At 41.5% G+C, this 26,769-nt stretch overlaps 1 protein-coding gene across 1 annotated transcript in view; it reads left to right on the top strand.

Annotated features, from left to right (window-relative positions):
- The window catches only part of LOC106562772 (neuronal acetylcholine receptor subunit alpha-7), a 157,783-nt gene that overhangs the window by 1,998 nt on the left and 129,016 nt on the right, over positions 1-26,769 (top strand). Inside the window, exons 2-5 of the mRNA XM_045708899.2 lie at positions 7,168-7,307; positions 8,169-8,213; positions 10,757-10,866; positions 12,777-12,856. Of these exons, the coding sequence (XP_045564855.1) occupies positions 7,168-7,307; positions 8,169-8,213; positions 10,757-10,866; positions 12,777-12,856 (375 nt within the window). The remainder of the gene's footprint in view (positions 1-7,167; positions 7,308-8,168; positions 8,214-10,756; positions 10,867-12,776; positions 12,857-26,769) is intronic.

Here is a 26,769-nt window from a genome sequence, read left to right as displayed (position 1 = left end):
ATCAGTCATATATACAGTGCATTCGGAAAGTATTCAGATCCCTTGACTTTTTCTACATTTTGTTACGTTACAGCCTTATTCTAAAATTGATTAAATAGTTCGTTTTTTTCTCATTAATCTACACACAATACCCCATAATGACAAAGCAAAAACAGGTTTTTAGAATTAAATATCACATTTACATAAGTATTAAGACCCTTTACTCAGTACTTTGTTCAAGCATCTTCGGCAGCGATTACAGCCTCAAGTCTTCTTGGGTCAGCTTGGCACACCTGTATTTGGGGATTTTCTCCCATTCTTCTCTGCAGATCCTCTCAAGCTCTGTCAGGTTGGATGGGGAGCATTGCTGCACAGCTTTTTTTAGGTCTCTCCAGAGATGTTTGATCAGGTTCAAGTCCGGACTCTAGCTGGGCCACTCAAAGACATTCAAAGACTTGTGCAGAGGCGCTGAAAAACATCCCCACAGCATGATGCTGCCACCACCATGCATCACCGTAGGGATGGTGCCAGGTTTCCTCCAGACGTGACGCTTGGCATTCAGGCCAAAGAATTCCATCTTGGTTTCATCAGACCAGAGAATCTTGTTTCTCATGGTCTGAGAGTCCTTTAGGTGCCTTTTGGCAAACTCCAATGGGGCTGTAATGTGCCTTTGGTCCCATGTGGCTCAGTTGGTAGAGCATAGTGTTTGCAATGCCAGGGTTGTGGTTTCGATTCCCACGAGGGATCAGTATGAAAAGAAAAATGTATGAAATGTATGCATTCACTACTGTAAGTCGCTCTGGATAAGAGCGTCTGCTAAATGACTAAAATGTAAAATGAATGGTGGAGTGCTGCAGAGATGGTTGTCCTTCTGGAAGGTTCTCCCATCTCCACAGAGGAACTCTGGAGCTCTGTCAAACCATCGGCTACTTAGTCACCTCTCTCTCAAGGCCCTTATCCCCCGATTGCTCAGTTTGGCCGGGCGGCCAGCTCTAGGAAGAGTCTTGGCGGTTCCAAACTTCTTCCATTTAAGAATGATGGTGGCCACTGTGTTCTTGGAGACCTTCAATACTGCAGATCTGTACCTCGACACGATCCTGTCTCGGAGCTCTACAGACAATTCCTTCGACCTCATGGCTTGGTTTTTGCTCTGACATGCACTGTCAACTGTGGGACCTTATATAGACTTATATAGACAGGTGTGTGCCTTTCCAAATCATGTCCATTCAATTGAATTTACCACAGGTGGACTCCAATCAAGTTATAAAAAGCATATAAAGGATGATGAATGGAAACAGGCTGCACCTGAGCTTAATTTCCAGTTTCATAGCAAAGGATCGGAATACTTACGTAAATAAGGTATTTCTGTTTTTTATTTTTAATACTTTTGCAAAAATGCCTAAAAACCTGATTTGTCATTATCGGGTATTGTGTGCAGATTGATGAGGGAAAAACATTATTTAATAATATTTCTGAATACGGCTGTAACGTAACAAAATGTGGAAAAAGGGAAGGGGTCTGAATACATTCCGAATGCATTGTATACATGGAGTACACAGTGCAATGAAATGCTTACTTGCAGGTCCACATCTCATCAGGTTCACCTCTCGTCAGGTTCACCTCTCGTCAGGTTCAACTCTCGTCAGGTTCACCTCTCGTCAGGTTCACCTCTCGTCAGGTTCACCTCTCGTCAGGTTCACCTCTCGTCAGGTTCAACTCTCGTCAGGTTCAACTCTCGTCAGGTTCAACTCTCGTCAGGTTCAACTCTCGTCAGGTTCACCTCTCGTCAGGTTCAACTCTCGTCAGGTTCAACTCTCGTCAGGTTCACCTCTCGTCAGGTTCAACTCTCGTCAGGTTCACCTCTCGTCAGGTTCAACTCTCGTTAGGTTCACCTCTCGTCAGGTTCACCTCTCGTCAGGTTCAACTCTCGTCAGGTTCACCTCTCGTCAGGTTCACCTCTCGTCAGGTTCACCTCTCGTCAGGTTCACCTCTCGTTAGGTTCACCTCTCGTCAGGTTCACCTCTCGTCAGGTTCACCTCTCGTCAGGTTCACCTCTCGTCAGGTTCACCTCTCGTCAGGATCAACTCTCAACAGGTTCAGCAGCAAAAATAGAAGAAAGGAAAGGGTAATACAAAATGTAACTGTCTGCACTCCATTTAGTAAGACCTCCGCTCTGGAGTCTCCAGTCTATTTGCAATACCTAATTGAATTCTCGGAGGGAGAGAGAGATCGAGAGATTAAGAGTGAGATGTAGAGATGGAGAGAGGGGGGGAGAGATAGAGAGTCTTGGCCAGCTCTCTGCTTTATCTATCTAACTGACATTGGTGGGTCTCCTAGATTTAATCAAGAAGTACAGGAGATGCTTTGTCTCCGTCCTCTGTTCCCTAGCCACCCTTGGTATTGGAAAACATCAGAAAGCTACTTTGTATTACCGTCAGTAATATTACTAATGTACCCTGATGAATGACTGATACATCTTTACACAATAACACAGTGATGTTATCCCACTGATGGTAACACTGAAATGTGATTATGAAGAGGGCCCGCGATCCAGAGGGGAATCAGACCGTAGACAAAGAACAAGCTTTTATCTGATCTTCCAGTTCTGAGAGCCTCTGTATGCGACCTGGGTAACTGATGAGGGACATAGATGTTTTCTTACAGAACTTAGAAACAATTTCAAAATAGACAGTGAACCCTTGAGCTCTCCGAGCAACCAAATCAAATGAATAAAGTGCTTTCCCAGAGGTGTTTCTGGGTAATTGGGTTTTGGCTATTAGAAAAGTAAGTGGCCATCCGGCGTCTAAAGTGCCTTAAAATAGAGTAAGACCTTTTCAGAGAATTAAAGCGGGAGGACTCTGAATGAACTGAATACACTGTGTTGTTATGGTCCATGCGTAGCTGGTAGAAAACACCTGGGTTCTGTTCAGTGCAGCGCACCGTGACAATGTTTTGCAATAGTTAACAAAAATCTGTGATCTCACTGGACATTTTTAGGTAGTTTCAAAACGTTTTGTTTCTGTACTGAACATCACCATGGACATGCATTCCAATGACTGGTACTGTAGAAGGGCTTAGTAAGACATGTCAGAGATTACTGAGGTTCTGAGAGTTATAGGGTGTCAGTATGCTTCTAGCTGAATCTAGCTGGAGAAAGTTTGATGAGGCTCTTGGATCAATAAGCAAGCATCCAAATGAGCTGGACCGGCTGTCCACCAGGTGGTTTATAGTCTCTCGCTCTCGCTCTCGCTCTTGCTCTCGCTCTCTCTCTCTCTCTCTCTCTCTCTCTCTCTCTCTCTCTCATTCTCTCTCCCTCTCTCTCATTCTCTCTCTCTCATTCTCTCTCCCTCTCTCTCGTTCTCTCTCCCTCTCTCTCTCATTCTCTCTCTCTCTCATTCTCTCTCTCATTCTCTCTCTCTCTCTCTCTCTCTCATGCTTTCTCACATGCTCTCTCTCTCTCATTCTCTCTCTCTCTCTCTCATGCTCTCTCTCTCTCATACTCTCTCTCTCATTCTCTCTCTCTCTCACTCTCTCTCTCTCTCTCTCTCAAATTCAAGCTGCTTTATGAAAAACGTTGTGTCAATATTGCCAAAGCAATAATGTATACAATATACATTGTAATAAAATAGTAAAGAATAAAGAATAATAATATAAAATGGTAGTAAATAATAATACAAAACAATTCTAAAAGTAACAACAATAAAATGGTAACAGTCAATAGTAGAAATATAATACATAGAAAAGGCTAAACATGGAAAATGAAACTAGAACTAACTTAGAACTAACTGTCATCCTCACCATTACATCAATACTACAACTACCATCATCATTACTACTACCACCACCATTACATCGATACTACAACTACCATCATCATTACTACTACCACCACCATTACATCGATACTACAACTACCATCATCATTACTACTACCACCACCATTACATCGATACTACAACTACCATCATCATTACTACTACCACCACCATTACATCGATACTACAACTACCATCATCATTACTACTACCACCACCATTACATCGATACTACAACTACCATCATCATTACTACTACCACCACCATTACATCGATACTACAACTACCATCATCATTACTACTACATCAATACTACAACTACCATCATCATTACTACTACCACCACCATTACATCGATACTACAACTACCATCATCATTACTACTACCACCACCATTACATCGATACTATAACTACCATCATCATTACTACTACCACCACCATTACATCGATACTACAACTACCATCATCATTACTACTACCACCACCATTACATCAATACTACAACTACCATCATCATTACTACTACATCAATACTACAACTACCATCATCATTACTACTACCACCACCATTACATCGATACTACAACTACCATCATCATTACTACTACCACCACCATTACATCAATACTACAACTACCATCATCATTACTACTACCACCACCATTACATCGATACTACAACTACCATCATCATTACTACTACCACCACCATTACATCGATACTACAACTACCATCATCATTACTACTACATCAATACTACAACTACCATCATCATTACTACTACCACCACCATTACATCGATAGTACAACTACCATCATCATTACTACTACCACCACCATTACATCGATACTATAACTACCATCATCATTACTACTACCACCACCATTACATCGATACTACAACTACCATCATCATTACTACTACCACCACCATTACATCAATTCTACAACTACCATCATCATTACTACTACATCAATACTACAACTACCATCATCATTACTACTACCACCACCATTACATCGATACTACAACTACCATCATCATTACTACTACCACCACCATTACATCAATACTACAACTACCATCATCATTACTACTACCACCACCATTACATCAATACTACAACTACCATCATCATTACTACTACCACCACCATTACATCGATACTACAACTACCATCATCATTACTACTACCACCACCATTACATCAATACTACAACTACCATCATCATTACTACTACCACCACCATTACATCGATACTACAACTACCATCATCATTACTACTACCACCACCATTACATCGATACTACAACTACCATCATCATTACTACTACTACCACCTTTACATCAATACTACAACTACCATCATCATTACTACTACTACTACCACCACCATTACATCAATACTACAACTACCATCATCATTACTACTACTACTACCACCACTATTACATCAATACTACAACTACCATCATCATTACTACTACCACCACCATTACATCGATACTACAACTACCATCATCATTACTACTACCACCACCATTACATCAATACTACAACTACCATCATCATTACTACTACCACCACCATTACATCGATACTACAACTACCATCATCATTACTACTACCACCACCATTACATCGATACTACAACTACCATCATCATTACTACTACTACCACCTTTACATCAATACTACAACTACCATCATCATTACTACTACTACTACCACCACCATTACATCAATACTACAACTACCATCATCATTACTACTACTACTTCCACCACCTTACATCAATACTACAACTACCATCACCATTACTACTACTACTACCACCACCTTACATCAATACTACAACTACATCATCATCATTACTACTACTACTACCACCACCATTACATCAATACTACAACTACCATCATCATTACTACTACAACTACCACCATCATCATTACTACTACTACTACCACCACCATTACATCAATACTACAACTACCATCATCATTACTACTACAACTACCACCATCATCATTACTACTACTACTACCACCACCATTACATCAATACTACAACTACCATCATCATTACTACTACAACTACCACCATCATCATTACTACTACTACTACTACCACCACCATTACATCAATACTACAACTACCATCATCATTACTACTACTACTACCACCATCATCATTACTACTACTACTACCATCATCATTACTCCTACAACTACCACCATCATCATTACTACTACAACTACCACCATCATCATTACTACTACAACTACCACCATCATCATTACTGTTTACTATGCAGATGTTATTATTCAGTGTCCCTCAAGCAAATGCATATTTGTTTATTTGAATTCTTTCTTTTGAAGCAGTGCTGGTGTCAGTTTGGTTGGTTTGGTCCAACACCAGCTGACTGAGAGGGCTCGTTTCTGGGCTCAGTTCTTGGGTTTGAAGTGAATTTGGACTTGGACTTTAATTTAGGTGTAACCAAAATGTGTATGGTCTTCAGATATTTTTTTCAGATAGAATTCTGCATGTAGGGCTTCAATTGGATGTTTGTCCCACATTTTAAAGTCCAGTTTATTGAGTGGCCCCCAAACCTCACTTCCATAAAGAGCTATTGGTAGGATTAGGCTGTCAAATATTTTGGTCCAAATTCTAATTGGGATGTTGATTTTTTTATAATAACATTTTTATTGCATACAATGCTTTTTCTTTGAGTGCATTCATTGCCATATAAAAAATGTCCATATAAAAAAATTGCTGTCATTCTCTCTCACTCTCTCATTCTCTCTCTCATTCTCTCTCTCTCATTCTCTCACTATATTGAAGATTAAACGAAAAAGTGTATGGTCCATCTGCTGATCTAGTTTACAGCATTATCTCATTTGCTGCTCTAGTTTACAGCTTTATCTCATTTTGCTGCTCTAGTTTACAGCATTATCTCCTTTGCTGCTCTAGTTTACAGCATTATCTCATTTTGCTGCTCTAGTTTATAGCATTATATCATTTTGTTGCTCTAGTTTACAGCATTATCTTATTTTTCTGCTCTAGTTTATTGCAATTATATCATTTTGCCGCTTTAGTTTATAGCATTATATCATTTTGTTGCTCTAGTTTACAGCATTATCTTATTTTGCTTTGGGTCATGTATGTGACAGAGATAGTGAAAGGAATTAGTAAAAAAGCATGACCATTTTTTACCACACTGCGGTTAACAAGACATGTTATTTTCGACTGTACAACAGGGACTACATACACATCTACGCAAAGTCTATCGATCTTCAGAGAAGACCAAGCACATTTTAAAACAGAGGCTCAAATGTCTACATCTCTTGTGGTTTTTCCCCTGGCAGTGTCCCTCCAAGGGGAGCCCCAGCGGAGGCTGTACAAGGATCTTATGGCCAACTACAACCCACTAGAAAGGCCAGTGTTCAATGACACCCACTCCCTCACCGTCAACTTCAGCTTTAGTTTGATGCAGATCATGGACGTGGTGAGTTACTGTGGTATGCAAGTTAACAGAGCTGAGATTTTTGCGCTAACCCAACACTAACAGCCCTGATTCAACTCAAATCAAGGATGATTAGTTGTTTTGTATTATCAGATGTGTTAGCCCTGGGCTGGAACAAAAATGTTCACCTCTGGGGTCCTTCAGGAATGGATTGAGAAACACTGGGTTGTTGTATTACTTTATTCTCTGATGATACAAACTGACATGTTGATCTATCTCTCTCTGATGATACAAACTGACATGTTCATCTATCTCTCTCTGATGATACAAACTGACATGTTCATATATCTCTCTCTGATGATACAAATTGACATGTTCATCTATCTCTCTCTGATGTTACAAACTGACATGTTGATCTATCTCTCTCTGATGATACAAACTGACATGTTCATCTATCTCTCTCTGATGATACAAACTGACATGTTCATCTATCTCTCTCTGATGATACAAACAGACATGTTGATCTATCTCTCTCTGATGATACAAACTGACATGTTGATCTTTCTCTCTCTGATGATACAAACTGACATGTTCAGCTATCTCTCTATCATGTTACAAACTGACATGTTCATCTATCTCTCTCTGATGATACAAACTGACATGTTGATCTATCTCTCTCTGATGTTACAAACTGACATGTTCATCTATCTCTCTCTGATGATACAAACTGACATGTTCATCTATCTCTCTCTGATGATACAAACTGACATGTTAATCTATCTCTCTCTGATGTTACAAACTGACATGTTCATCTATCTCTCTATCATGTTACAAACTGACATGTTCATCTATCTCTCTCTGATGATACAAACGGACATGTTCATCTATCTCTCAATGCAACAGGATGAGAAGAACCAGGTTTTAACAACCAACATATGGCTGCAGCTGGTAAGACATTTTTCCATTTGCCTGTTTTAACACGTTTAATTTAGACTATATACTATACTGTACTATACTGCACTATACTATAGTGTACTGTACTGTACAATACACTAGACTACACTACACTATACAATATTATACCATACTGCACTACACTACACCTCCATCTATCTTGCAAATTGGTCAACTCAGGAACAATAACTAAGCTGCTCAGTCACACAAAACTGAATGAAGATGACGTTTATGTTTTATGACAGTTAGCCCTCTCCCGCTCTCGCCTCATCAGCAAACTGTATGAATGTTGTGTTGGCTGTTTTAAATCACCTTAACGAATGGACAACCTCCAGACAGTCAGTCCTTCATAGAGCCACTCCATAGACCTTATAGATAGATGTGACCTTACTCCAGAAATAGGCTATTATAGCATCCCTCTGATAACTATCCATTGTCTGTGGCTCAACCCCCTGGTGGGGAAGACAAAGTTACATTAAGACAATGAAATGTATACAAACCAACATCCATCTCTAGACTCGGAGGTAATCTGTTTGAGCACCCAGGACAGCTTGCTAAAGAAAGTCATTGAGACCGTGTTGATATTGCTACACTTACAGTACACTCATAAGGTGGTGTAACCTCTATCTGTTATGTCTGCTAACACTTATTGATTACAACATGACTGCCAACCTCCCATATAAAGAATGAAAACTGACAATACACTGGCTAAAAAGCATGAACATGTAATTATTTGACAGGGTATGCTCCATACTAGGGCTCCGTTTGTTGTGATGTGTCATGGCATATCAAACACGACGTATGGAAACCTCACCTTGCTACACCAGGCAACAGTCTGGTGTTGTTGAAATGATAAACAGTCCACGCTACCCATCTCAAATCTCAAAGTATGATACAGGATGTGTAGGCCATTGTAAGATTCATTACCTTTTCAAACCAATCATTTACAACCCTCAAACTGATTGATAATGGTCACTATGTCCATGACTTGTTTAGTCATCCACATTTGGACTAGAATTGGAATATACATGTAACTGCCAGAATAAAGGAAACACCAACATAAAGTGTCTTAATAGGGCGTCGGCCTGCCAGAATAGCTGCAATGCACCTTGGCATAGATTCTAGAAGTGTCTGGAACTCTATTGGAGGGATCCAACGCCATTCTTCCACGAGAAATTCCATATTGGTGTTTTGTTGATGGTGGTGGAAAACACTGTCTCAGGCATCGCTCCAGAATCTCCCATTAGTGTTTAATTGGGTTGAGATCTGGTGACTGAGACACACACACACACACACACACACACACACACACACACACACACACACACACACACACACACACACACACACACACACACACACACACACACACACACACACACACACACACACACACACACACACACACACTTTAAACCCCCAATGCTCCTTTGAGACCCCTCTTTCAAAGTCACTGAGGCATTTTTATACATGACCCTAAGCATGATGGGATGTTAATTGCATAATTAACTCAGGAACCACATCTGTGTGGACGCACCTGCTTTCAATATACAGTACTTTGTATCCCTCATTTACTCAAGTGTTTCCTTTATTTTGGCAGTTAAATGTAGATCTTAGAAAAGATTGGAATATAGCCTTAATCCTATAAAATGTTTATTCCTTGATACAGTTGTTTATTATAGACTGGGACAGATTCTAATCTGATCTGCTCTGTGTGTTTAATAAAGACTGGGACAGATTCTAATCTGATCTGCTCTGTGTGTTTAATAAAGACTGGGACAGATTCTAATCTGATCTGCTCTGTGTGTTTAATAAAGACTGGGACAGATTCTAATCTGATCTGCTCTGTGTGTTTAATAAAGACTGGGACAGATTCTAATCTGATCTGCTCTGTGTGTTTAATAAAGACTGGGACAGATTCTAATCTGATCTGCTCTGGGTGTTTATTAAAGACTGGGACAGATTCTAATCTGATCTGCTCTGTGTGTTTAATAAAGACAGGGTTCTGTCAGCAATACCCTTAGAGTCCCACAGGAGGCTGCTGAGGGGAGGATGGCTCATAATAATGCATTGCATTTAATGGAATGGTATCAAACACATGGAAATTAGGTGTTTGATGTGTTCGATAACATTCCATTTATTCCATTCCAGCCATTACTATGAGCCCGTCCCCCCCCAATTAATGTGCCGGCAGTCGCCTGTGCCTTAAACATAACAAGCAGTAATACAAACAGCTAGTCATGACAAACAGCTATAGTTAACACTCCTACACTTCTTATACCCTTTAAAGATGTTCCTTTTTAACAGCTTCTCAATTGTTGCTATGCAATGCCTGATTTCCCCAGTTACCACAAAACTTTTACCATTTCCATTTTCAGATGAATCTGCATAGATGGATACATTGTTTATCAAACCCTGATTAGGTTCAACAAGCGATGCGAGGCCACAGAACCTCCCACTAATGGATTTAGCTTGTCTGGAAAGGTGTGTGGAGGAGTGGTGAGAATATGATGAGTGTGTTATGTTTCTCTCTCCAGTACTGGAATGATTATTACCTGCAGTGGAATCAGTCTGAGTACCCTGGGGTGGCCAATGTGAGATTCCCTGATAGCCAAATCTGGAAGCCAGACATCCTGCTGTATAACAGGTTAGTACTATACCAGTGATCTTGGACCCCATAACCAATTCTTGCTCTATACAGCTGGCCAACTCCATTATTATGGCCTCTAATGTATTACCATGAAGTGGAAGCAGGACTTATATAGTTTGTAAGACAGGTGTTGAGCTCATACCTCTTGTACATGAAATTCTTTTAGACATATTGCCATATGACAGTGTTGATTTGAGGAAATAAATTGGAAATGGAAATGTACAATACACAGATTATAATAGCATGAACTGCTTCTTTAGGAGCCAGCCTGATCTCGTGAGCTCACAGAATGATGTGCATTTTAAGTAAGGCTGGCCAGCAATGCTATTCTTCATGCAAATAAAGTCAGAAAAAAGCAAAAGAGTATTTCACCAAAAATGCAGATTTCCATATGCTATTGTATACCATTAACCCTCATAGGCTTTCTTCAAGGACAATCACAGTGATGAAATTGGAAATACATGTAAATAAAATGGTAACAGCAGAACCCCCTGCCTTTTTCCCCCTGCAGACAACAACATTCTCACCCCTATCTGTCACTGTTCTATTGAACAAAGCCTTAGCTTCACCCCAGTCGATTACATTCCACTATGGTGACTTTTTGCCTCCCATGGAATGGCAACTCTTTTAACTTGAGCTCACCTTCCTCCATTCCTATTGAAACCGCTGGGAGTTCATTTGGAGGAGTGCATTATGTGTTGCGAGAGACAGCGCTCTACACTGACTAGGCCATCTCTAGGGGAATGTAGCTGTTGCTATGCTGCAACAAAGGAACCATACTTCAGGTCTTCTATCACACGGTAACCTAGAAAATAATGAGACAGGAATACTAATTTCGAAGGCAGGCATATCTTTTTAACGTTTTAACACCAGCTACAGTATTAGAATTGATACAGTACATTTTCTTTGCCATGTAATCCTTTGTGAGTAGTATGAATGGAAGTGGAGCTACATCATGATTAACAGTCTATGTTGCTCTAGTGATTTATAGCCGTATGATTCATGATCATGGTTTTCACAGCTCAAGGTCATACTACCACACCAATAAAAGACTGTTGTGTTGCTGTCTGCACATTAATGTAGTGGGTCCCAACCCTCTTGTAAGGGCCTGCCTATACATTAATGTAGTGGGTCCCAACCCTCTTGTAAGGGCCTGCCTATACATTAATGTAGTGGGTCCCAACCCTCTTGTAAGGGCCTGCCTATACATTAATGTAGTGGGTCCCAACCCTCTTGTAAGGGCCTGCCTATACATTAATGTAGTGTGTCCCAACCCTCTTGTAAGGGCCTGCCTATACATTAATGTAGTGGGTCCCAACCCTCTTGTAAGGGCCTGCCTATACATTAATGTAGTGGGTCCCAACCCTCTTGTAAGGGCCTGCCTATACATTAATGTAGTGGGTCCCAACCCTCTTGTAAGGGCCTGCCTATACATTAATGTAGTGGGTCCCAACCCTCTTGTAAGGGCCTGTCTATACATTAATGTAGTGGGTCCCAACCCTCTTGTAAGGGCCTGCCTATACATTAATGTAGTGGGTCTCAACCCTCTTGTAAGGGCCTGCCTATACATTAATGTAGTGGGTCCCAACCCTCTTGTAAGGGCCTGCCTATACATTAATGTAGTGGGTCCCAACCCTCTTGTAAGGGCCTGCCAACCGCTCCGTCGTGCAAGCACACCTAATTCCACTAGTCAACCAATCAGAACATCTAATTCCACTAAGCAACCAGTCAGCACACCGAATTCAACTAGTCAACCAATCAGCAAGGCAATCATTAGTTAAATCAGCTGTGCTACTGTAGTGTTGTAATGTAACTCGTATTTGGGATGGCTGGGCATCCCCAAGGAGCGGGTTTGGGAACGACTGCACTAATGCCCACTTACTGAACACATCCATGTTCTCCCATAGTGCCGACGAGAGGTTTGATGCTACCTTCCATACCAATGTGTTGGTCAACTCCTCTGGGTCCTGCTCCTACTTGCCTCCAGGTAAGTATAGCTCAAGTACCATCCCTGGATATCCATATTCAATACCTTCCACATTAACTCTGTTTTCCCAAGTCAGTTCCACTGAACCATAAAAGCTCACCTTCTATGGTTTTGACCTGTTCAGTTGGCTGGGGTCTAAGCTAGATGCCCTCAATCTCACCCAAATAATCATGGAACCTACCAGGTACAACCCCAAATCCGTAAACACGGGCACCCTCATAGATATCATCCTGAACAACCTGCCCTCTAAATACATCTCTGCTATCTTCAACCAGGATCTCAGCGATCACTGCCTCATTGCCTGCGTCCGTAATGGGTCCGCGGTCAAACGACCACCCCTCATCACTGTCAAACGCTCCCTAAGACACTTCAGCGAGCAGGCCTTTCTAATCGACCTGGCCCGGGTATCGTGGAAGGATATTGACCTCATTCCGTCAGTAGAGGATGCCTGGTTATTCTTTAAAAGTGCTTTCCTCACCATCTTAAATAAGCATGCCCCATTCAAAAAATTTAGAACTAGGAAACAGATATAGCCCTTGGTTCACTCCAGACCTGACTGCCCTTGACCACCACAAAAACATCCTGTGGCGTACTGCATTAGCATCAAATAGCCTCCGCGATATGCAACTTTTCAGGGAAGTTAGGAACCGATATACACAGGCAGTTAGGAAAGCAAAGGCTAGCTTTTTCAAACAGAAATTTTCATCCTGTAGCACAAACTCCAAAAAGTTCTGGGACACTGTAAAGTCCATGGAGAATAAGAGCACCTCCTCCCAGCTACCTACTGCACTGAGGCTAGGAAACACTGTCACCACCGATAAATCCACGATAAATGAGAAATTCAATAAGCATTTTTCTACAGCTGGCCATGCTTTCCATCTGGCTACCCCTACCCTGGTCAACAGCTCTGCACCCCCCACAACAACTTGCCCAAGCCTCCCCTATTTCTCCTTCACCCAAATCCAGATAGCTGATGTTCTGAAAGAGCTTCAAGTTCTGGACCCCTACAAATCAGCTGGGTTAGACAATCTGGACCCTCTCTTCCTAAAATTATCCGCCGCAATTGTTGCAACCCCTATTACTAGCCTGTTCAACCTCTCTTTCGTATCATCTGAGATCCCCAAAGATTGGAAAGCTGCTGCGGTCATCCCCTCTTCAAAGGGGGAGACACTCTAGACCCAAACTGTTACAGACTTATATCTATCCTACCCTGCCATTCTAAGGTCTTCAAAAGCCAAGTTAACAAACAGATCACCGGCCATTTCGAATGCCACCGTACCTTCTCCGCTATGCAATCTGGTTTCCAAGCTGGTCATGGGTGCACCTCAGCCACGCTCAAGGTTCTAAACGATATCATAACCGCCATCGATAAAAGACATTACTGTGCAGCTGTCTTCATTGATCTGGCCAAGGCTTTCGACTCTGTCAATCACAACATTCTTATCGGCAGACTCAACAGTCTTGGTTTCTCAAATGACTGCCTCGCCTGGTTCACCAACTACTTCTCTGACAGAGTTCAGTGTGTCAAATTGGAGGGCCTGTTGTCCGGACCTCTGGCAGTCTCTGTTGGGCTGTCACAGGGTTCAATTCTCGAGCCGACTCTGTTCTCTGTATACATCAATGATGTCGCTCTTGTTACTGGTGATTCTCTGATCCACCTCTACGCAGACGACGCCATTCTGTATACTTCTGGCCCTTCTTTGGACACTGTGTTAACTAACCTCCAGATGAGCTTCAATGCCATACAACTTTCCTTCCGTGGCCTCCAACTGCTCTTAAATGCAAGTACAACTAATTGCATGCTCTTCAACAGATCGCTGCCCGCACCTGCCAGCCCATCTAGCATCACTACTCTGGATGGTTCTGACTTAGAATATGTGGACAACCACAAATATCTAGGTGTCTGGTTAGACTGTAAACTCTCCTTCCAGTACCTTTATTTGCACATTCATCTTCTGCACATCTATCACTCCAGTGTTTAATTTCTAAATTGTAATTATTTCCCCACTATGGCCTATTTATTGCCTTACCTCTCTAATCTTACTTCATTTGCACACACTGTATATAGACTTTTCTATTGTGTTATTGACTGTACGTTTGTTTATTCCATGTGTAACTCTATGTTGTTGTTTGTGTTGCACTGCTTTGCTTTATCTTGGCCAGGTCGCAGTTGTAAATGAGAACTTGTTCTCAACTGGCCTACTTGGTTAAATAAAGGTGAAACAAAAATCAAAATAAAAAAGTTTTCGCTAGGAACAGTGGCTTGCGAAAGTACTCACCCCCCTTGGCATTTTTCCTATTTTGTTGCCTTACAACCTGGTATTAAAATAGATTTTTGGGGGGTTTGTATCATTTGATTTACACAACATGCCTACCACTTTGAAGATTTTTTTATTGTGAAACAAACAAGAAATAAGACAAAGAAACGGCAAACTTGAGCGTGCATAACTATTCACCCCCCCCCCCCCCAACGTCAATACTTTGTAGAGCCACCTTTTGCAGCAATTACAGCTGCAAGTCACTTGGGGTATGTCTCTATAAGCTTGGCACATCTAGCCACTGAGATTTTTGCCCAATCTTTAAGGCAAAACTGCTACCGCTCCTTCAAGTTGGATGGGTTCCCCTGGCGTACAGCAATCTTTAAGTCATACCACAGATTCTCAATTAGATTGAGGTCTGGGATTTGACTAGGCCATTCTAAGACATTTAAATGTTTCCCCTTAAACCACTCAAGTGTTGCTTTGGCAGTATGCTTAGGGTCATTGTCCTGCTGGAATGTGAACCTCTATCCTAGTCTCAAATCTCTGGAAGACTGAAATACGTTTCCCTCAAGAATTTCCCTGTATTTAGCGCCATCCATCATTCCTTCTATTCTGACCAGTTTCCCAGTCCCTGCCGATGAAAAACATCCCCACAGCATGATGCTGCCACCACCATGCTTCACTGTGGGGATGGTGTTCTCGGGGTGATGAGAGGTGATGAGAGGTGTTGGGTTTGCGCCAGACATAGCGTTTGCCTTGATGGCCAAAAAGCTCAATTTTAGTCTCATCTGACCAGAGTACCTTCTTCCATATGTTTGGGGAGTCTCCCACATGCCTAATGGCGAACACCAAATGTGTTTGCTTATTTTTTTATTTAAGCAATAGCTTTTTTCTGGCCACTCTTCCGTAAAGCCCAGCTCTGTGGAGTGTATGGCTTAAAGTGGTCCTATGGACAGAAAGTCCAATCTCCGCTGTGGAGCTTTGCAGATCCTTCATGGTTATTTTTGGTCTCTTTGTTGCCTCTCTGATTAATGCCCTTCTTGCCTGGTCTGTGAGTTTTGGTGGGCGGCCCTCTCTTGGCAGGTTTGTTGTGGTGCCATATTCTTTCCATTTTTTAATAATGGATTTAATGGTGCTCTGTGGGATGTTCAACATTTCTGATATTTTTTATAACCCAACCCTGATCTGTACTTCTCCACAACTTTGTCCCTGACCTGTTTGGAGAGCTCCTTCGTCTTCATGGTGCCGCTTTCTAGGTGGTGTCCCTTGCTTAGTGGTGTTGCAGACACTGGGGCCTTTCAGAACAGGTGTATATATTCTGAGATCATGTGACACTTAGATTGCAGACAGGTGGACTTTATTTAACTAATTATGTGACTTCTGAAGGTAATTGGTTGCACCATATCTTATATATAAGCTTCATAGCAAAGGGGGTGAATACATACGCACGCACCACTTTTCGTATTTATTTATTTATTAATTTTTAAACATTTTTTTTTTTTTTTCATTTCACTTCAGCAATTTGGACTATTTTGTGTATGTCCATTACATTAAATCCAAATAAAAATCCATTTAAATTACATGTTTTGCAACAAAATAGTAAAAATGCCAAGGGGCCACTGTACATATCCAGGATCAGCTTTCATAACTTTAACCATTAACTTCACTCTACTCCTGGAAAGAAAGTGTACCCAAACGCGCTTTAGCCCAGCTTGAAAAAAATGTATTGACCCGTTGAAGTATCCTGGTGTAAGGAATGATTTTTGGATTCACTCTACTCGTTTCAGTTACCTTGAGTTAATGTCAGGTTTCAGGGAAGATGACGCCACAGCGTGAGGCTAGTCTTGCTAGGACTATCTGACCTCCACTGCACAAGCCAAATGCACAGTCAGTCATTAGATCAAGATCGTGGTAGGAAGGATGTTTTGGCTTTCAAAGCACTTTATTTATTATTTTGTCCAACATCCCGGAACCATAATCCAATTTCATCTTTGATATCAGATGATTCTGAAAGCTCTACCACTATGTTCAATTGACCATCTGTTCTTTAAAGGGGCAATCTGCAGTAGCTACATCCATTTTTGGACTTATGAAATAAATATATGTACCCATTGATTATTTAAGAATATAACTTATAAATGCCCCATGAGCTTAGTTCAACTGTCGTACCCCATTGTAACCCAAAATATAAGTTTGTTTTACTCCAATGTTTGTAAACAAACACTCTATAGCCTCGAAACATGGTTTAAACTATAATTTTGATATCATGGCTGGTCAGTCATGCATCTATAGCTCTGTATATGAATTTGAGTGGTTGCATTTCTCTAGCCCCATCCCTCAGCTTTTTAGCGAAACAGTGGCTGGGAGTTTGCTTTGTTATTGTTTCAACCGCTGATTGCCGCTTTTAAAGATGTGTCCAGATATGACAATAAACCATTCTCAACATTTAACCCAGCGTGAGAAAGAAATGCAATTGATTTTGGTTGAGCGGGATTTTTATACAGTAAGTTAAATTAACCCAGTTAACCCAATCTAATATTTTCGGACATTTGATATCCATACTAAGCAGATTTAGCACTATTCTGTCATTTGAGAAATATTGCTTTGAAATACTTGTCTTTGTATTATCACAAAATACACTACTTAAATGTTGCCCTATTATTATCTGTCTATTTCTACACTTCTGGGAGCCTGAAATTGGTGCAGAATAATAATAGTAAGAAGAATTACGAAGAAGAAGATGAAGAAGATAATTAGAATGCTGTGTCTTTCATTCCAACCAATACAAGACCACTCCCGTTTTAGCCCCACTTCACTGCAGATTAAATCCATTTATTTGTTACTTTTCTAGATTGTCCACGTTTTTTTTTTCTCCCACCCAAGAGACCCGACAATCCTCCTGTAACTTTCCTTCAGTCGTTCAGGATGCAGGTCATCATGCTTGCGTCCCAAACAGCACCCTATTCCCTATGTAGTTCACATGCACTACTTTTGACTAAGCCTGTATCACATGTAGGGAATAGGGTGCCTTTCGAGACATAGCCATAGTCCCTGAAGATATGAAAGAGAACAGTAGGTGGTAAAATCTTATATAGAATTGCAACATTCTACCAAGGAGCTGTGGGTGTGAAAACACAATGTTAAAGGTCCGATGCAGACGTTTTTATCTCTATCAAATCATTTCTGGGTAACAATTAAGTACCTTACTGTGATAGTTTTCAACTAAACGGGTCAAAAAGAAACAAAAATGTCTTCTTAGCAAAGATTTCTCAAGATAGAATTCAACTAGGACTGTCTGGGAGTGTTCTGAGTGAGGAGGGGGAAACAGAGAATTCAACTAGGACTGTCTGGGAGTGGTCTGAGTGAGGAGGGGAAACAGAGAATTCAACTAGGACTGTCTGGGAGTGTTCTGAGTGGGGAGGGGGAAACAGAGGATTCAACTAGGACTGTCTGGGAGTGGTCTGAGTGGGGAGGGGGAAACAGAGAATTCAACTAGGACTGTCTGGGAGTGGTCTGAGTGGGGAGGGGAAAACAGAGAATTCAACTAGGACTGTCTGGGAGTGGTCTGAGTGGGGAGGGGGAAACAGAGAATTCAACTAGGACTGTCTGGGAGTGGTCTGAGTGGGGAGGGGACAACTGAAAACTAGCTGTTATTGGCAGAGAGGTTTGGAACTCTCTTTCTTATTGTTCTATTAACTAATTCACTGCCTGGTGATGTCACCAAGCAGGCAAAAACTCCATAACACCAAAACAGGCTGAAATGTATTTTTAAACAGCTCTTCTGAAAACAACGCTGGGCATTATCATAATTTTCACAATTTCACAGTATTATTCCAAACTCATAGTGTGGAAATATATATTTAAAAAAAGTTGAAAATCACATTTTTGACTGCACTGGGCCTTTAAACTACATTTTTAACTGTGGTTGGGTGAGGAGTAGATTTTTTTCAGTTGCTACAATCTTCAACACTGTCATTCTTATTTTGTCTTCAGACAACACAATAACTCCAAGTATTTTTCAGTTTCTGTTTTACTTTGGCCGACAGTCTGATTCCCTAACAAACTAGTTTTATTAATTGGATTACTTCGTATCCATCGAGTGTTTCCTCCGTTGCATTGATGTTCATTTGTGATGTGTTTAAAATGCATTCTACATTTTAATTCCACATCAGTGCTGCTTGGTTCATAAGATTGGCTCTGTTCATTCTGTAGAATAACATGCGTAGGATTGAGATTGGCTCTGTTCATTCTGTAGAATAACATGCGTAGGATTGAGATTGGCTCTGTTCATTCTGTAGAATAACATGCGTAGGATTGAGATTGGCTCTGTTCATTCTGTATAATAACATGCGTAGGATTGAGATTGGCTCTGTTCATTCTGTAGAATAACATGCGTAGGATTGAGATTGGCTCTGTTCATTCTGTAGAATAACATGCGTAGGATTGAGATTGGCTCTGTTCATTCTGTATAATAACATGCGTAGGATTGAGATTGGCTCTGTTCATTCTGTATAATAACATGCGTAGGATTGAGATTGGCTCTGTTCATTCTGTAGAATAACATGCGTAGGATTGAGATTGGCTCTGTTCATTCTGTATAATAACATGCGTAGGATTGAGATTGGCTCTGTTCATTCTGTATAATAACATGCGTAGGATTGAGATTGGCTCTGTTCATTCTGTATAATAACATGCGTAGGATTGAGATTGGCTCTGTTCATTCTGTAGAATAACATGCGTAGGGTTGAGATTGGTTCACTCTGTTTTTGTCAGAGGTCTGGGAAGTGGGAAGATACTGTAGTGTAAGTGAAGTCTGACCAAGCACTTAATATACTGTAGTGTAGGCAGAGCCGGTCCTGTCCTCCCTGGGGCCCTAAGCAACATTCTGCTAAGGGGCCCTCCTACCTGACCCGTGAGCCATGTAAACCGTTTACCATTGCCATACAGTCACACCTGACACCTCAGTGCTCCCACTACAACCCTCTCTCCTTTAAAACAGTTTTCTCCATCTGTCAGTCTAAGAATAAGTAGACCTATACAGAACAGACTGAGGTATAAACAAGCAATATTTATTTAATATAATATCTTAAGATAAGTGTATATTAACATTAACATAAATAATAAATTGCAGAAAATATAAAATATAGAAAATAACAAAATATAACACTGAGCTTTGGCTCTGCTGTTTGGTAATTAGTCCAGTCCTCACAATATTATACAATTAGCTTTGTCTATACAATGTAAACATAAGCCTATGGGCTATGGCTGCAGCTATATGTTTCAAAATAGTCAAATAAAACCTACAGTTGAAGTGGGAGGTTTACATACACTTAGGTTGGAGTCATTAAAACTCATTTTTCAACCACTCCACAAATTTCTTGGTAACAAACTATAGTTTTGGCAAGTCGGTTAGGACATCTACTTTGTGCATGACACAAGTCATTTTTCCAATAATTGTTTACAGACAGATTATTTCACATATAATTCAATGTATCACAATTCCAGTGGGTCAGAAGTTTACATACAGTAAGTTGACTGTGTCTTTAAACAGCTTGGAAAATTCCAGAAAATTATGTCATGGCTTTAGAAGCTTCTGATAGGCTAATTGACATCATTTGAGTCAATTGGAGGTGTACCTGTGGATGTATTTCAAGGCCTACCTTCAAACGCAGTGCCTCTTTGCTTGACATCATGGGAAAATCAAAAGAAATCAGCCAAGACCTCAGAAAACAATTGTAGACCTCCACAAGTCTGGTTCATCCTTGGGAGCAATTTCCAAATGCCTGAAGGTACCACGTTCATCTGTACAAACAATAGTACGCAAGGATAAACACCATGGGACCACGCAGCCGTCATACCGCTCAGGAAGGGGACGCGTTCTTTCTCCTAGAGATGAACGTACTTTGGTGCGAAAAGTGCAAATCAATCCCAGAACAACAGCAAAGGACCTTGTGAAGATGCTGGAGGAAACAGGGTCAAAAGTATCTATATCCACAGTAATACAAGTCCTATATCGACATAACCTGAAAGGCCACTCAGCAAGGAAGAAGCCACTGCTCCAAAACCGCCATAAAAAAAGCCAGACTACGGTTTGCAACTGCACATGGGAACAAAGATCGTACTTTTTGGAGAAATGTCCTCTGGTCTGATGAAACAAAAATGCCCATAATGGCCATAAAGACCATCGTTATGTTTGGAGGAAAAAGAGGGAGGCTTCAAGCCAAAGAACACCAACCCAACCGCGAAGCATGGGGATGGCAGCATCATGTTGTGGGGGTGCTTTGCTACAGGAGGGACTGGTGCACTTCACAAAATAGATGGTATCATGAGGGGGGGAAATGATGTGGATATATTGAAGAAACATCTGAAGACGTCAGTCAGGAAGTTAAAGCTTGGTCGCAAATGGGTCTTCCAAATGAACAATGACCCCAAGCATACTTCTAAAGTTGGCCCATCCAAAGGAATGGGCCAAAATTCACCCAACTTATTGTGGGAAGCTTGTGGAAGGCTACCCAAAACGTTTGACCCAAGTTAAACAATGCTACCAAATACTAATTGAGTGTATGTAAACTTCTGACCCACTGGGAATGTGATGAAAGAAATAAAAGCTGAAATAAATAATTCTCTCTACTATTATTCTGACATTTAACATTTAAAAAAAAAAAATGTTGATCCTAACTGACCTAAGACAGAGGATTTTTACTAGGATTAAATGTCAGGAATTGTGAAAAATTAAATGTATTTGGCTGAGGTGTATGTAAACTTCCGACTTAAACTGTATACAGCTATGTGATTATCTTTGGTTCCCTCTACAGCCTGGGCATTTTCATTATCAGCATGGGCACCAGTCTATCTGGACTGTCTGGAAGAAATTGAGAAAGTATGTCACATAGTTAGTTAAGAAGTCATTTACACAAATGCACTTCTGCTATACAATCTTAAATCTTACTACGTGTGTAAACATTTGAATGTTTGAATTAAAATCTTACCATCAAAATATTCCTCTTCTGCACTTTCTTGAGGCAAAATCCTCAACGATGTCATAATAGGACATGTGATTCCCCACGTCATGATTTATACTCATGATGGCCAGACCAATCAAACATTCCTGTGACATGGAAGACCTCAGGTAGCTTTTGATGAGCTTTCATTTTGAAAAGGTTAGGATAGAGTTCCTCCAGGTTTTTCTCACCGAGAAAGGAAAGCAGCTCAAAGGCACTCATCTTGTCTGATGGCAGATCAGGTCAATTCTGAATCTCGTGTGCCAGATCCATTCCACTGATGTCACAGTCATCTCTGACGGTTAGAGTGTTTTCAACTTCCATGCAGTGAGCCTTTAAAGATTCACTGGACATCTGAGAGGCAGTGCTGAAGTTCAGAAGCACTCCATATTTGGTTTTCACCTGGTTGAGTGTTTCAAATCTCTCATCCATGGATGTCACAGCAGAGTCGACCACAATGTTGAAGTAGTTGACTTCAAGTTTTTCAGTGCATCAGTCACTGGTTCATCAGGAGCATCATAGCTGAAATGCCTCTTGCTGTTTCTCAGTCTCTTCTCTTTCAGAAAAGCCTCCACATTCATTTCTTCACAAATGCTTTTGGCTGTTGTCTGGGCCTCAGAGAATCCAGTTTCCCGGTATGTAATGAGGGAGGCCTTTGCATTTGAGATTAAATTCACTGTGATATCCAACTGCATTGAGGCGGATTGGAGGAGCTTGTTCGCCTTCTGTGTCATTGTCAGTATCTCACACCATAGGACACGGCAAATCAACAAGAGGTAGGATCCAACTTCCTCTGCAAGTGCTCGTGCCTCCACTTTGGCCACAGGATCATTGATCGTCTGTCTGGCTTCCAGTAATGCCTCCCGAACCTCAGAAGCCTGATACCTGATTGCATGAACACTTTGGAGCCTACTCTCCCATCTTGTGTCACTCCATAACTTCACGGTTATGTTCACATGTTTCTTCAAAACACTCCATCTTTGTGTGCCAGCTGAAAAGAAGGTAAAGAGCTTTTGCACATGCCCAAAAAACCCAACTGCATCTTTTGAAGATTTGGCAGCATCTGCAATGACAAGGTTTAGAGTATGTACTCCACATAGCAGTCTGGCTTTACTCCTTGTTGCTTGCCCTTCATGTTGGCCCCATTATCATAAGCTTGCCCTCTGCATTCTTCAAATGGAATCTTGAGCTCGTTCAGCTTATGTAAAATGACAGTGGACAGATTCAAGCCTGTTGTAACCTCAACATTCACAAAGCCGAGGAAGTGATCCTTGATCTCTGGCTTTCCCTTTAAAGCCACACTTCTCAGAATAATGGACATTTGCTCCTGGTGACTAATGTCAGGTGTACAGTCCAAGATAATAGAGATGTACTTGGAGATGTACTCTCTGTAACCAAGCCTCTCGAATGATGGGGGGGGGGGGGAGGGGGGGGGGGGGGGGGGTGGAATCAGGAGCAGGAGAGCAGAAGGGTTCCAGGAAAATCCCCCGTTTATTTTGGCAGAACCGAAAAGCACAACGACACATACAGGGGAGAAACCTCAACTCCGTTATGCCACAAGCAAAATGTCCACGGTAAAACACGTACCGTACAAACAACAAACAACACCCATGGTGCAGGCACGCACCCCTTACATGTTGCCTACAGCAAGATAATCCCGCACACAGCCTAACCTGCTGCGGGGAAATATAAACCCACCAAAATCAAACAAAACAAGACACTGGTGTGTAAAACCAGACAGAACTAAATGAAAAGGAAAATGGGATCGTGGGCAGTTGGTAGGCCGGCGACAACGTCCGCCGAGCACCGCCCGAACAGGGAGAGGAGCCACCTTCGGTGAAAGTCGTGACGGTCTCTTACTTGAGTCACTATTGCTTCCAGAATCTTGTCACTCACAATCTGTATCAGCTCATTCTGTGTGCGCTTCCCAAGGTAATGAGCATGTGTCTCTCCATCTTTAATTTTGTTGAGATGATTTTCCATAACGGGGTCAAATTTAGCCAATAATTCAACCTCTTTTAGGAAGTTTCCATTATCTGGTTGGAAGAGTTTGTCTGATGAACCCCTGAGAATGCTAGGTTTCTTTCAGCCAGAGATTGGGTGATACTTATTAAACATGTAAGGACATCCCGTAATCTCTTTCTTTCAGCCTCCAAAACTGTCATTTGTATCTGGTCAAGAGTCTGTCCCCAACTTAGGTGCAGATCAAGTTCTCTCCACTTAATTATATTGTTTGTGTTCAGGACTACCCTCATGGTGTTTCAGAATGGCGTTAACATTTGACCAGTCATTCACGCCTTCCTTTATTATTTTGTAGCCTTTGGTAGAAAATAGCTTATAGCAAAAACAATACACAGCGTTGTTTTTGATTGAGTATGAAAGCCAGCTCCTTGTAATCTTTTCCCCATTTGACAGCTGTCTCTTTAATAAGCCTGAATGGAAGCAGCAACTGTTCTATTAGGGTCTGAGCTGCTTGTATCTGATGCTGGCTGTACACCTCTGGTTGTGCTAGTACTGGCTGAGGCTGCCTGTACTTCACCTGGGTCTGTGTTAGTACTTGCTGAAGACGGCTGTATTGGGTCTGTGTTAGTACTTGCTGAAGACGGCTGTATTGGGTCTGTGTTAGTACTTGCTGAAGCTGCCAGTACTGGGTCTGTGTTAGTACTTGCTGAAGCCGGCTGTACTGGGTCTGTGTTAGTATTTGCTGAAGCTGCCAGTGCTGGGTCTGTGTTAGTACTTGCTGAAGCCAGATGTACTGGGTCTGTGTTAGTACTTGCTGAAGCCGGCTGTACTGGGTCTGTGTTAGTATTTGCTGAAGCTGCCAGTACTGGGTCTGTGTTAGTATTTGCTGAAGCCAGATGTACTGGGTCTGTGTTAGTACTGGCTGAGGCTGGATGTGGATCAACTGAGTCTGTGCTTGTACTGGCTGATGACCCAGCATCTCCTCTACTGACAAACTTAAGCATAGCACCTGTAAATTATAGATAACAATACTATTTTCTCAGCTGCCTCAGGCCCATTCAAACTGGCTCCCCCAGATTTCCTTTTATACATTTTCAAGTATAATATACTATTTATACTATGGCTTGGCTGAATACTTGATGGTTATTATTTACTGAGAGATGTGCATCCATATTGCCCAATACGCCCAGCTAATCAACTTTTAAATTCAATATATAAATCAATATTCAATCCATTGCTTTCCATCTTACATTAGTCCAGAGTTGTAACTAAACCTTGATTGAGAGACTAGATAATCATTGTCTTGTTTTAAAATGATGTGCGCCTGTGAGGAGTGCCATCACGCCCATATTTTGTCTGGACTGGTCTCCACAGAGGTTGCTGCTGGAAAGTGCGAGTTTCATTTAGTGCACGCGCATATGAACGCATGTTCACGCGTGACACGGTTATCTTTTCCGAGTTGGAGTTTATAAACACAGTTGCCTGTTGGCGTTTATCAAACGTAATAAATAGTTGTATTTCACTCTCACTTTTGTCAGGCACAAAGTCACTGAACACAACCCTGGAAGTGGCTGGCAAACAAACAATACAGACAGACCAAGAGATGCACTGCCCAGCTAGGTTAGCAAGACAGACAGACTAGAGAGAGATGCACTGCCCAGCTAGGTTAGCAAGACAGACAGACTAGAGAGAGATGCACTGCCCAGCTAGGTTAGCAAGACAGACAGACTAGAGAGAGATGCACTGCCCAGCTAGGTTAGCAAGACAGACAGACTAGAGAGAGATGCACTGCCCAGCTAGGTTAGCAAGACAGACAGACTAGAGAGAGATGCACTGCAAGCTAGCACATCTACTTAACGTTACTGTTATTTGCTGACAAACTTGGAGAGGAGAGAACACAGGTTTACCTGATAGCTATTCCCGCAATTCACTCACATGGTGTTCTTTTTCGTGACCAGAAGGAAAGTTCTGCTTCATCCTCTCATCGAAGTTGTAAACATTGACACCCGCTTTAACACGAGGGGTTAGGTCTGTCTGAACAAACCCCTTAATATGCTGTAGTGTAAGTGCTGTCTACCCAAGCCCCTTAATGTACTATAGTGTAGGTGCTGTCTGACCAAGCCCTTAATATACTGTAGTGTAGGTGCTGTCTGACCAAGCCCTTAATATACTGTAGTGTAAGTGCTGTCTGCCCAAGCCCCTTAATGTACTATAGTGTAGGTGTTATCTGACCAAGCCCTTAATATACTGTAGTGTAGGTGTTATCTGACCAAGCCCTTAATATACTGTAGTGTAAGTGCTGTCTGAACAAGGCGCTTAATATACTGTAGTGTAGGTGCTGTCTGACCAAGCCCTTACATACATCTATCAAGACACACAGCGTCAAAAGAGCCATGACACTGTCTTATCAACTCCGCTCCTCTGACACACACACACACACACACACACACACACACACACACACACACACACACACACACACACACACCACACACACACACACACACACACACACACACACACACACACACACACACACACACACACACACACGTGCGTTTACCATGTGAGTAGGTCCTCAACCTGTCAGTGTGGGTGATTACTGTTCTGTTCCCTCTTACTTTTCCCTTACTGTAAGACAATACTGGGTCTCTGTACCTCAGCATCCAAATCAACATGGCTGGAAATA

This window comes from Salmo salar, chromosome 26 (assembly GCF_965601325.2).
Source record: "Salmo salar chromosome 26, fSalSal1, whole genome shotgun sequence".
Lineage (NCBI taxonomy): Eukaryota > Metazoa > Chordata > Actinopteri > Salmoniformes > Salmonidae > Salmo > Salmo salar.
The sequence above is the reverse complement of the archived record's forward strand: the minus strand, read 5'-3'. Positions and strand labels throughout refer to the sequence as shown.